General features: G+C 52.8%; 1 protein-coding gene across 2 annotated transcripts in view; it reads left to right on the top strand.

The window, feature by feature from the left end:
• The window catches only part of LRRC27 (leucine rich repeat containing 27), a 43,906-nt gene that overhangs the window by 24,596 nt on the left and 5,727 nt on the right, over positions 1-13,583 (top strand). For both annotated transcript variants that reach the window (XM_030805042.1, XM_030805056.1), the window contains exons 9-10: positions 6,106-6,224; positions 9,621-9,747. In XM_030805042.1, coding sequence (XP_030660902.1) covers positions 6,106-6,224; positions 9,621-9,747 — 246 coding nt within the window. The remainder of the gene's footprint in view (positions 1-6,105; positions 6,225-9,620; positions 9,748-13,583) is intronic.

The raw sequence follows: 13,583 nt of genomic DNA, 5'->3' as shown, positions 1-13,583 counted from the left end.
GGTAGGCAGTTTCCCTGGAAGCCAAGATTGCCAGCTCTTAAGCTATGGGACACAGGACATCCTGAGTACCGTCCCCCAAGATTGCCAGCTCTTAAGCTACGGGACACTGAATACAGTCCCCCAAGATTGCCAGCTCTTAAGCTATGGGACACGGGACATCCTGAGTACCGTCCCCCAAGATTGCCAGCTCTTAAGCTATGGGACACGGGACATCCTGAGTACCGTCCCCCAAGATTGCCAGCTCTTAAGCTATGGGACACGGGACATCCTGAGTACCGTCCCCCAAGATTGCCAGCTCTTAAGCTATGGGACACGGGAATCCTGAGTACCGTCCCCCAAGATTCCAGCTCTTAAGCTATGGGACACGGGACATCCTGAGTACCGTCCCCCAAGATTGCCAGCTCTTAAGCTATGGGACACGGGACATCCTGAATACAGTCCCCTCTTCCTGTTTTCCCCAGACTATGAGGGTCTTAGTCCAGCCGGGCACAGGGCAGTGGGCACAGGGCTGCGGGCACGGGCCATGGGCACAGGGTGGTGGGAGCCAGTGGCTCCTCCTTCCAGAATGCGCCTGGCTTGCTTCTCTGTCCTGTGAGCGTAGTCAGGCAAATGTGCCTTTGAATTTGGTCACATATGTTTCTTCGGTTCTTTCTTTTAAGAGATGCTCCCTGTGTGTTACTTTGAAAGGCCACAGGTTGCCTCTGCAGCTCCCTTAGCTGGGGTCAGGCCCCCGAGGGCTTCACCCCACAGCAGAGAGAGTGGCCACGTGGGCCTGCAGGCGTGGGCTGCTTGGACAGTTCAGGAGTGTTTCCTTTGTCTAACTTTGTATTGAACTAGTGTTTGACTTACAGGAAAGTTGCAAAAATAGCGTTTCCATCTCCCTCCGGCCCAGCTTCCCTGATGGTGACATCTTACGTAACCTCAGAACAAGGCTCAGAGTTAGGAATTCACAGTGTCCAATGCGTTGGATAAACCAGGACTGCATCTCACCCTTCTCAGGTCCCGGGCCCCACAGGACACTCAGTCGCCGTCTTTGCTGTCACCTTTTTCCTAATTTCCCCAATATGTGGGAAAGTTTAAAAATACATATTTTGCCACTTCCAGGAATAAAAATACTTGCACAATTAGACATTACTAAGAATGCTTTCAGAGCTGAATTATAGCAAAAATATGGGAAACTTTAAATGTCAACAGATGGAGATGGCTAAATCGTCACATCCAGACCATGGGCTGCCTCTGTGGCCGACAGAAGGGTGAGTCAGTGATCATATCCACTGGCCTGAAAGTGTCTTGAAGAAATCACTGTAAGTTAAAGCACCACAAGTTGTAGGACAGCGCACAAAAACTCTCACTGGTCTGGAAGAACGTACACCAACCCAGTGACTTTGCGGGGAGGGCTGTGGCTCTAGGGAGGGGGGCGCAGAGGAGGGCTCGATGCTGCCACAGTTGTGCTTCTGAGTCCTATGAGAACATCACAGCAAGAGTGTATGCATTTTCTTAAAAAAGAAAAAAATAGGTTTTCTAGAAACTCATCCATCATGAGATAGAGCAGTTCAGTCAGTGAGTATTGATGGCCTGCTCTGAGCAGGGAGGGGGACCAGGCACAGGCCCTGCCCACGGGAGTGCGCACCTAGTGCAGAGGCAGACCCTTGGCCGTGGCAGCAGGCAGGGCTCCGTGGTAGCTGGCTGCTGTTCTGCGCATCCCACAGGCCCTGGGTGAGGCAGCTGCACGCATGGAAAGGCCTGCTGCTGCCCTGTGCCACCCCAGGCACTGGTGAGATACTTTGTATGGCCCAGAGTGCTGTAGTCAGAGTCCAAGGGAAAATCTTTGTGCCTAAATGTTCATATCTAATATACAAAGAATGGCTACTAGTTGATTTTAAAAATCTGAGGATCCAGTAGAAGAAATGAGCAAAAAGTATGGCAGGCAGTCCACAGAAGAGGAAATCCAAGCCACCGTAAATACATGAAAAGATGCTCAGCCTGTGAGGGAGACATAGGGTGGATGTGAGGTGCAGGCACCTGTGTAGTCAGCAGGAAGGAGCCGAGGTGGTAGAGTGTGGGAAGGAGCCAAGGTGGTGGTGGAGCGTGGGAAGGAGCCGAGGTGGTGGAGGAGCGTGGGAAGGAGCCGAGGTGGTGGAGGAGCGTGGGAAGGAGCCGAGGTGGTGGAGCAGCGTGGGAAGGAGCCGAGGTGGTGGTGGAGCGTGGGAAGGAGCCGAGGTGGTGGTGGAGCGTGGGAAGGAGCCGAGGTGGTGGAGGAGCGTGGGAAGGAGCCGAGGTGGTGGTGGAGCGTGGGAAGGAGCCGAGGTGGTGGAGGAGCGTGGGAAGGAGCCGAGGTGGTGGAGGAGCGTGGGAAGGAGCCGAGGTGGTGGTGGAGCGTGGGAAGGAGCCGAGGTGGTGGAGCAGCGTGGGAAGGAGCCGAGGTGGTGGAGCATGGGAAGGAGCCGAGGTGGTGGTGGAGCGTGGGAAGGAGCCGAGGTGGTGGTGGAGCGTGGGAAGGAGCCGAGGTGGTGGTGGAGCGTGGGAAGGAGCCGAGGTGGTGGTGGAGCGTGGGAAGGAGCCGAGGTGGTGGAGCAGCGTGGGAAGGAGCCGAGGTGGTGGAGCAGCGTGGGAAGGAGCCGAGGTGGTGGAGCAGCGTGGGAAGGAGCCGAGGTGGTGGAGCAGCGTGGGAAGGAGCCGAGGTGGTGGTGGAGCGTGGGAAGGAGCCGAGGTGGTGGAGCAGCGTGGGAAGGAGCCGAGGTGGTGGAGCAGCGTGGGAAGGAGCCGAGGTGGTGGAGCAGCGTGGGAAGGAGCCGAGGTGGTGAGCATGGGAAGGAGCCGAGGTGGTGGTGGAGCGTGGGAAGGAGCCGAGGTGGTGGAGCGTGGGAAGGAGCCGAGGTGGTGGTGGAGCAGCGTGGGAAGGAGCCGAGGTGGTGGAGCAGCGTGGGAAGGAGCCGAGGTGGTGGTGGAGCAGCGTGGGAAGGAGCCGAGGTGGTGGAGCAGCGTGGGAAGGAGCCGAGGTGGTGGAGCAGCGTGGGAAGGAGCCGAGGTGGTGGTGGAGCGTGGGAAGGAGCCGAGGTGGTGGTGGAGCGTGGGAAGGAGCCGACGTGGTGGAGCAGCGTGGGAAGGAGCCGAGGTGGTGGTGGAGCGTGGGAAGGAGCCGAGGTGGTGGTGGAGCGTGGGAAGGAGCCGAGGTGGTGGTGGAGCGTGGGAAGGAGCCGAGGTGGTGGGAGCGTGGGAAGGAGCCGAGGTGGTGGGGAGCGTGGGAAGGAGCCGAGGTGGTGGTGGAGCGTGGGAAGGAGCCGAGGTGGTGGTGGAGCGTGGGAAGGAGCCGAGGTGGTGGAGGAGCGTGGGAAGGAGCCGAGGTGGTGGAGCAGCGTGGGAAGGAGCCGAGGTGGTGGTGGAGCGTGGGAAGGAGCCGAGGTGGTGGTGGAGCGTGGGAAGGAGCCGAGGTGGTGGGAGCGTGGGAAGGAGCCGAGGTGGTGGAGCAGCGTGGGAAGGAGCCGAGGTGGTGGAGCAGCGTGGGAAGGAGCCGAGGTGATGGAGCAGCGTGGGAAGGAGCCGAGGTGGTGGAGCATGGGAAGGAGCCGAGGTGGTGGTGGAGCGTGGGAAGGAGCCGAGGTGGTGGTGGAGCGTGGGAAGGAGCCGAGGTGGTGGAGCAGCGTGGGAAGGAGCCGAGGTGGTGGAGCAGCGTGGGAAGGAGCCGAGGTGGTGGAGCAGCGTGGGAAGGAGCCGAGGTGGTGGAGCAGCGTGGGAAGGAGCCGAGGTGGTGGAGCAGCGTGGGAAGGAGCCGAGGTGGTGGAGCGTGGTGTAGGGCATGGAGGCTGCTGCCACCAGCTGCTCGGAAGGCATCCTTCCAGGTTAAGAATGTGTCCTTCTTTGAACACATTTAGGAGTCCATTTTATAGAAATAAAAGCAATCATATAAGCATTTATATACACAGATGTGTATCTGTGTATTTCAGTATTGTTGGAGAGACAAGCATAAATAAATAAAACTCCAATTTCCACGTCCATAACAGGGAAGTGGTTCCATGCATTGGCCCGGGAAGGGCAAGCTCCCAGGCTGTTGGCCTCCCAGTTCCCTGCAGCTGGGCAGGAGGACACAAGAGGGCGCCACGGCCTTGGGCAGCCGCTGCTGCGTGGATCCCATTGGCCAGTGGCACCCATGGGCTGGGCTGGGCTGGGCTGGGTGGGCCTAGGGAATCATGGCTGCTGGCTTTGCAGCCTGGTCCTGGGGTGTGCCCCCCTGCCCTGCATGTGCTTTTGCTGACCCGTCACTGTGAGGTCACACCCTGAGTACATTCGATGGGGTGGGAGCGTTGAGGCTGCAGCTGCTGAAAGGGCTGCAGAGCTAAAGCCTGTGGCTGGGTAGAACCTGGGTCCGTCACCTGCTTTGTAAAATGCACTGCACTTCTCTTCATGTCTCTCTGAAACCAGCCACGACTTGAGCCCATATTTTGGGCTTCAGATCAATTGCATGTTTGACACTCGACATACAAACCCTGGCAGAAAGCCCATTCCACGCCACCAAAGCGGCAGCCTGTTTTAGACTTCGCCGGTGTGTTCATGTTTATATTTGGTTCTTTGCTTGCTCACTCAAGAACTGGATGTTCGAAAAAGTCTTCCTTCTCTATATTTTAGAGTAGGAGTAAAATGTGGATGGGTGGGCTTCGCTCCAAATACATACTTTTAATGTCTTTTAAAATAAAATTAAGTGTCTGATTTTAAAAGAAAAAAACACCCACTGGATTTAGCATTTATTTATTTATTTATGAGACAAGCTGGAGTGCAGTGGCACAATCTTGGCTTACTGCAACCTCTGCCTCCCAGGTTCAAGCGATTTTCCTGCCTCAGCCTCCTGAGTAGCTAGGACTACAGGCATGCGCCACCACACCTGGCTAATTTTTTGTGTTTTTAGTACAGACAGGTTTCGCCATGTTGGCCAGGCTGGTTTTGAACTCCTGACCTCAAGCAGTCTGCCCGCCCCTGCCTTCCAAAGTGCTGGGATTACAGGTGTGAGCCACTGCGCCCGGCCAGGATTTAGCATTTGTTCTTTTCTTTCTGTTGGAAGAATCTTTGGGAGAATCCTGATCACCTGAAAGCGTCCCAGCTCTCAGCCAGCCAAGAGTTTCCTCTGCTGTGTCTGCAGCCTGTGCCTTGCTTTATGGTGGGGTGGAAGGGATAGGAAAAGGTTGGTGGGTGGTCCCTGGTCCTCCCTGCCTCCCATCTTTCTGCCCTTTCTGGTTGCCAAACACTTTCTAAGTGTCAGGCATGTACTAGGGTTAAACTACATGGCCAGACAAAGGCCCGGGCCTGGAAATTCATTAGGAGGAGAGAATGGCAGATAGAACAGTTCCAAACATCATCTCAGTAAATGCTAAATAGATCCTACGAGTCTCCACATTGCAGTAGCCCCTGGTTGGAAGTTCTTCTCTCCCACTCTGTTGCCAGGGTTCCCTCCTACCTGTTTTTGTCATCCTTTGGTTTCTGACAGTCCCCGGGAACACACAGACACACATGTGCACACTGCATACTGCAGGCACCCACACAGGCCCAAAGCTCCCTGAGGTCCGGAGGGGCCAGCATGGCTCTCACATGTGTCCACTGGGGGCAGCAGCCAGCAGCACTGGTCACGCCGCCCTCGGGGTGCTAGCCTCCTCCTGCCTAGGTTGTACATCACAGTGAGTGTTGGGTCCTCCCAGGTCTCCCAGGCTCTGGCACTGAAGCTGGAGAAACAGATCTGGGGCCCCTGTGGAGAGGGCCATCTAAGGACACCTGTAGGAAGCCAGCCACTGCAGCAAACCTGGCATGGGGGGCATAAGGGCATGCAGGGCAGCCTTCTGAGCTACCCCAGGGTCCCCTCACTCTGCATCGTTACCTCCTACTCCAGCCTGGGCTGTCAGGGAAGCCCCAAAAAGATGACCAAACTGAGATCCCAGTAGGGCACGAGAGCTAGCCAAGACCTGGGGGGATGACTGCGTTGCACAAGGACCATCTACCCGGGGCGGCCTCGGACCCACCTCTTCATGGATGAGGATCGAGTCTAACACACCTGGCAGGTTAGCTTTGTGGAAAAATAGCATCTACTGGGATTCCAGAAATCATCTCGTTGCATTTTCCTAGGTGGCATCAAAGATTCCGTCTGCCACAGATCTGATAGATAACGGGAAAGTACCACTGAATCCACCTGGAAAAATGAAACCAAGCAAAGAGAAATCGCCACGAGCAAGTAAAGCAATGAGGTTGGTAACTGCGACTGGGACTCAGTCCTTCCAGGGCTCAGCCAGCCACCCACGGGCAGGTGCTGTTGTTTATTTCATGAGCGTGCACTGAGGAGCCCTGAACCTCCAGGCTGTGGTGGGCTCCAGGCTGTGGTGGGCTCCAGGGAGAGCCAGGTAACCCTGGAACATGGGGTCCTTGCCGTCAGGGAACTGCTGTCACCCAGCCATGGCTCCTGTAGGTCACCAGGATACAGAGTGCTGCTGAGCCCTCTGTAGTGGGTGCTGCTGTGGGCGCTGAGGGGAGACGCGATCCGAGATCCACCCGCTGCAGTCCCTGCCCTGCCATGCCCTCCCCATCTCACCCCCGCTGCCTCCCCAGGTCTTCTCATGCTGAGTTCTGATCCCACTACTTCCCACCCCAGCTTCCTTAGACCTGACCCTCAGGGCCGCTCAGCCCTTCCCCTCATGGGGTGTTGGGTGAGGCAGCAAGGCCAGGCGTTGACCCAGGTGAAGGGGACCCAGGCAAAGTAGCCACCATGGGGTGGAGGAAACAGCCAGAACCGAGAAGCTGTGTCAGGAAGCACTTGAGACGTTTTGATTTTGAGTCCCTGGCCAGGGGGTGGCCAGGCTGCTGGGCAGGTTGTCATCCCTGGGAAAGGCAGGCAGCCACAGGCCGCCATCAGGCATCGCTGGTGAGCCACAGAGGGGCCTGGAGTTCAGGGGAGCAGGGAGGGATATTTGGGACGCCTGGTGCTAACCTGGGACCAACGTGAGGGGAAGGGTAGGGGCTCAGAGGCATGCACTTGGCACTGGGGAATAGGGATGGATGGAGCAAATGGGGCTGAGGAGCACTGGGTGGTCCAGTGAGTTCACAGGGCAGAACATGCTCCACAGTGCCTGGTGGACAGAGCAGAGTCAGGGCACAAGGCAAGGACGGAAGCTGGAGGCTGGTCCCTGGGTGGGACCATATGAGACCCATATGAGACCCTGATGCTTTTGGGGGCAGCAGAACAGGACATGAATATAGACATTTTGGTAACATTCATCATCCCAAACAGATTTTAGGGCCTAGGAAACTTGCCTGGGACACCACACTCAGTGGGTAGCACAAGTCAAGACAGAGCCAGTGCAGCAAAGACTTACCCTGCTATTGTTTCTAGGGCTGGGAGCCCTTGTTTTAATGGACCAAGCAACTCATCCTCCTCCATTTTTCCTCCCTCCTCCTACACTGGGCTTTTGCCTGTCGCTTGGACACATGAAGCTTCTTGTTACCTCAGGGCCTTTGCACCAGCTGTCCCCACCTCGCAGTCCTTCACTCCTTACCCATATTTACCTACCTAGTGCGGAGCTGGAACCTTAGGGGAGGTTCCATCTGGGCCTTGAAGGGAGGGGAGGGACTTCGCTGGGAGGGTGACAGCAGCTGCTCAGGTTTCCCGGGGTTCACCCTTCTCACCTCACAGCAGCTCGGGGGTCCGGGCCTCACCCCTCTCACCTCACGGCAGCTCGGGGGTCCAGGGTTCACCCCTCTCACCTCATGGCAGCATTTCTTTGATTTTCCGCGTTCACAGCTTCTATAGCTGGGTTAGTGGCTGCGCCCTGGGGATGATCACTGGGCTCCCTAGTCATCTCCACCTCCTCTGAGCCGTGTATAAGGACCAGGCTGACACGGAACCTCAGTGTGGACATGCCTTCTTGTCCAAGCATTTCCCATGCTGACTCTTCAGCTGGGCCCCTCCCTCGCACCTCCTAGGCGTCCTGGGAAGCCAAGGGTGGCCTCAGGAAGACCACTGGAGACCCCAGGGCATGAGCACTGCTCTCCGGTGCCCCCGTACTTTCCTGGCCTGCACCAGGCTCGCTGTGGCTCTCACTGAAGGCGCCTCACTGGACTCAGAGGCCAGAGCAGAAGAGACCGTGGGGCCTGAGCTTGGAAGGCCCTGGGCCTGGCCCCTGGCCCTGCTGCTCAGCCTATGTCTGCCAGGGGGCTCCCCACTCCGTTTAACGTACCGTGGATCCCGGCTGTGATGTAAGAAACCTGGAGGAAGGGTGAGGTGGGATGAGATGTGGGTGACAAAGGGCATGTTCTGTTCCTGCAGAATTTGTTCCTCATGGAGGCTGAGAGTGTTTGGGGAAAATCTCGAAGGCCGACTATGTTGGATTAACTCCCCAAACTTGTGAAAATGGCTTAGACTAAAACCATTTCGTCTCAAACATTTGAATGTTCTCTTACATCCTCCAAGGAGTTTACCTGCCACATTTGGCCTTTAAAAAGCCCACAGCAGACCACAGTGGCCCACTAACCCACCATCACCCTGGGTCACAGTAAGAGCTGGGGTCTGAAGCGCTGACACAGAGCATGCCCTGACCTGGGGGCTGTTCTGCAGCACTCCAGAGGACGTCATGCTTTCATTTCCATAGTTATTCTGAGAAGCAAGCAAAACCGGCACGAACCCTGCTGCTGGGAGTGAGAGGGTCTTCGGGGAGGCCAAGTGAGACTGTGTGCCATTGTATTCACGGTAGCCATGCACCCACGCCCGCACGCACACCCACACCACACCCATGACCACACCCACACTTACATCTACCTCCACGCCCACACTTACACCCACGCTTACACCTACCTCCACGCCCACACTTACACCCACGCTTACGTCTACCTCCACGCCCGCACTTACACCCATGCTTACGTCTACCTCCACGCCCACACTTACACCCACCCAGGCTTACGTCTACCTCCACGCCCGCACTTACACCCACCCAGGCTTACGTCTACCTCCACGCCCGCACTTACACCCACACATGCTTACGTCTACCTCCACACCCGCACTTACACCCACGCTTACACCCTGGGGCCCCACACTCATGCAGACTGGAGTGGACCCCACCACCCCACAGCTCGCCTGCAGCAGATCCCCGGCTCTTTCTACCACCCTGAGTCATTGTCTTTAAAATTAAAAGAACCCCAAACCCCTGAGCCCCAGTGCTAACAGAAAATATGTTTAAAATCATAATTGAATACACTTTTCTGTTTGTTTAAGGATTTAGGAAAACCGTGTATTCCATGTGGGAACAGAAACCTGCTTTTCCCTTCATGTGGCACCGTGTGCAGTGTCCTAAATGTGTCATATCTTAAATCAATTTGAGGTTTTTAAATAAGAATAGTGTGTGTTCTGGCAGCTTCTGAACTACTGAAGAAGGGATGGGAGAGGCAGCCCAGGCCTCCGGCGTGAGTCTGGAGGAGAGTGGGTGCGGGGGAGGCCCAGGGTAGCTCCACAGTAACTGGCACAGCTGTGTGGGAGCCTCAGGACCGCTGTTTGGTCTGGGAAGAAAGGCACACGCTTTCTCCCTGGTTACGGCGGGAGTTGCTAGGATGAGAGTAAATGTGTCAAATCATTTCCCTTTTTCTCCTTTATTTCTCAGTGCCCTCCAGGAGGGAAATTTAGAAGAGAAGATAAAACAGCACGTCCCCGAAATGCATGAGCAAAGAAGATTCCATGGCCAGGCCCCGCTGGAGGAGATGAGGAAGGCTACCGAGGATCTGGAAATTGTAAGGATTTCTTGGTTCTGTTTAAAAAATTGTGGAGTGTTTTTTTGTTTTGTTTTGTTTTTGTTTTTTTTGAGATGGAGTCTTGTTCTGTCACCCAGGCTGGAGTGCAGTGGCACAATCTCGGCTCACTGCAGCCTCTGCCTCCCAGGTTCAAGCGATTCTCCTGCCTCAGCCTCCCTAGTAGCTGGGACAAGTGTACGCCACCACGCCCGGATAATTTTTGTATTTTTAATAGAGATGGGGTTTTGCCATGTTGGCTAGCCTTGTCTTGAACTCCTGGCCTCAAGTGATCCACTTGCCTTGGCCTCCCAGAGTGCTGGGCCACTGTGCCCAGCCTAAAACATTGTTTTATTAAAAACGAAGAGAACTCACTGTGCCTCTTCAGAGCATGTGCTCTCTAAAACTGTGGGACTGTGTGGAATGTGTCTTATGAGGTATAGAAATTCCCAGAATTACAGTTGGTCACGTGAGAAGGAAAATATTTCAGCTGAGGGGCTGCACCCTCAAATGTGCCGGGCCACATGGCGGGCTTCTGCATCTCAGCACTGGGAATCTGATGGCAGGAGTGGCGGCCTGCTGACAGGGACCAGGAACCAGTCCTCTGCACATGTCTGTGGGGTCCTTGCTTGAGGCTTTGCACCCAGCTGATCCAGGCTCTGGGCCCAGGGCTGGGCCATGAGGGGCGTCACTGCAGAGAGGGGTCTGGCTGAGGCCACCTGGACCATGGCTGACACGCTCGGTGTCTATGTAGGGAGGCCGAGATTCATGGGGATCCGAGGCCTCCTGACCAGGAGCCTCCTAAGCAGAACTGCTCACAGAAGTGTCTCATGTTTGGAATGTTAACCACCCTCTCAGCCACCGCCAGTGCTGTTTATTCACTCAGCATACGCTGATGCCCACCTCCTGGTACTTGGAGTATCCTGGGCTGTGGGAGAGACGCAGGAATGAAGGAAAGTGCTTTGCTGCCAGAACTGCTGCATGGCCAGCCCATCCAGCTGTAGAAGGACACAGCTGCCATCCCTGGCAGTGAACCTGGATACCCATGTCCCCACCCTTCTTGCAGCCAGAAGAACACTGGCCTGTCCTCTCAGGCTACCCAAGGCCCCTGGCTGGTGGCCTCTTCCAGGTCAGTGTGCCATGCCCGAACACAGGTCAGGCTGGTGCGGGCTGCATCCGGGCTGCCCCCAGAGCAAGCAGCACTGTCACAGGAGGAAGCAGCCCTGGCCTTCCTGTCCCCACACCCCATCTGCAGGCTCCATTCCCACCATTTCCACTGTGTCCCTCTCTCCTAGAGCTGGAGATGGGAGAGAGGAGGCATGAGGGCAGGATGTGGAGCCACTTCATGGAGACCCCACCCAACATGACTCAGACCCCTCTTCTGAGACTCTTCCTCCTCAGCCCAGGGAGTTTCTATCTGCCTTTAGATAAACTCTTATTCTCTCTAAATCCATCGTTTATGAGTATGACCTTGTCCTTGGACACCCAAACCCTGCCTCTTAGAGCTTCAAAACATCTGTGTCTTAACCCATCACTTCACATTATGGACACAAAAGTCGATTTGGTATTATGAACAACTCTAGCCACAGATTTGATAAAGTTAGTGAAATAGGTGAATCCCTTGAAAGACAACATCTGCCAAAACTTACAGAAGAAATGAATATGCTCGTATCTATTGCAGGAATTTAATCAATAATTAATTACCTTCCAAAACAGAAATCACAGGCCCAGAAGGGTTCACTGGTGAATTCTACCAAACATTTAAGGTTTAAGGAAGAAACTATACCAATTCTCGATAATCTCTTCCAGAAGATAGAAACAGAGAGAAAACTTTTTAGCTCATTCTCTGAGGCCAGCATTACTCTAATACCAAAACCATAAAAAGATATTACAAGAAAGGAAAAGTGTAGACCAATATTGCTCATGAATGTAGATGCAAAAATTCTCAACAATCAGAAATCAAATCCAGCAATGTATAAATGCAATCACACACCCTAATTCAACATTCAAAAATCAGTCAGTGCAATTCATCACATCAGTAAGCCAAACAAGAAAAATCAGTTGGTTTTATCAATAGATGCAGAAAAAGCATCTGACAAAATATAACACCTATCATGATAAAAACTCTCAGCAAACTAGGATAAGCTGGGAACTTCCTCAACCTGTTAAAGAACATCCAGAAAAGACCTGCAGCTAACATTATTCTTAATGGCAAAAAACTAGAAGCTTTTCCACTAAGATCAGGAGCAAGGCAAAGATATTCCCTCTCACTACTGCTTTTCAGCCTCATGCTGGAACTCTTAGCTAGTTCAAGAAGACAAGAGAAGGAAATAAAAGGTATACAGATTGGGAAACAAGAAATAAAATTGTCTTTATTCTCAGATGACTTATCTATGTGGGAAATCCCAAAGAATTGACAAAAATTTCCTGGAACTAAGAAGTGATCATAGAAAAGCTTACAGGATACAAGGTTAATATACATAAGTCAGCCACCTTCCTATGTACCAGCAATTAACAAGTGGAATTTAAGATTAAAGCATAACCTTTAAATCAGCACCAAAAAAATGGTCCTAAGTAAAATCTAACAAAATGTATACAAAATCTATATGAGGGAAACGACTAAACTTTAGTGAAATAACTGAATAAGTGGACAGATACTCCATGTTCATGGATAGGAAGACTCAGCGTTGTTGGTAGTCAGTTCTTCCCAACTTTAGGTTTCATGCATTCCCAGTCATAATCTCAGCAAATTATTTTGTGAATATTAACAAACTGTTTCTAAAGCGTATATGGAGAAGATGAGACCTAGAATGTCCAACACAGTATTGATGGAAAAACAGTGTCAGAGGACTGACACCCCCCAACTTGAAGACTCTAAAGCTACAATAACAGTGTGATATTGTCAAAAGAATAGACAAATAGAATAGAGAGCCCCAAAATAGACCCACACAAATATAGTTAACTGATTTGACAGAGGAGCAAAAGCAACTCAGTGGAGAAAGCGTAGTCTTCAACAGATGGTACTGCAACAACTGCCAAAAACAAAAAAGAATCTAGACATAGACCTCACACCCTTCACAAAAATTAATTCGAAATGGGTCATAGACCTAAACGTAAAATGTTACCATACAACTTTTACAAGATAACATAGGAGAAAACCTAAGTGACCTTGGGTATGGTGTTTAAATACAACACCAAAAGCAAGATCCATGACAGAAATAATGGATAAGCCGGGCTTCATTAACATCAAAAACTTCTGTTCTATGTAAGACACTGCCAAAAGGACAAGACAGGCCACAGACTGGGAGACAATATTTGGAAAAGATACACCCGATAAAGGACTGTTATCTAAAATATACCGAGAACTCTGAAAAACTCAACAAAAAGGAGCAAACAAGCCAATTAAAAAATGGGCCAAGAATCTGCAGAGACACCTCATCAAAGATGATGCGTGGATGGCAGATTGGCATGTGAAAAGAAGCTTCACATTGTGTGTCATCAGAAATGCAAGTTAAGGAGATTCACCATGCAGAAAATCCAAAACGCTCACCACCAAATGCTGGTGAGGATGTGGAGCAACAGGAACTCTCATTAATTGCTGGGAATATAAAATGGTATAGCCACTTTGGAAGACAGTTTGACGGTTTCTTACAAAATTAATCACACTCTCATCATACAATCCAGTAATCACACTCCTTGGTGTTTACCCAAAGGAGATGAAAACTTATGTCTACACCAAAACCTGCACACAGACATAGCAGCTTTTTTCATAATTGCCAAAACTTGGAAGCACCCAAGGTGTCCTTCAGCAGGTGACTGGATAAACTGGAAAATGCAGA

This window comes from Nomascus leucogenys, chromosome 3 (assembly GCF_006542625.1).
Source record: "Nomascus leucogenys isolate Asia chromosome 3, Asia_NLE_v1, whole genome shotgun sequence".
In the NCBI taxonomy this organism is placed as follows: domain Eukaryota; kingdom Metazoa; phylum Chordata; class Mammalia; order Primates; family Hylobatidae; genus Nomascus; species Nomascus leucogenys.
The sequence above is the reverse complement of the archived record's forward strand: the minus strand, read 5'-3'. Positions and strand labels throughout refer to the sequence as shown.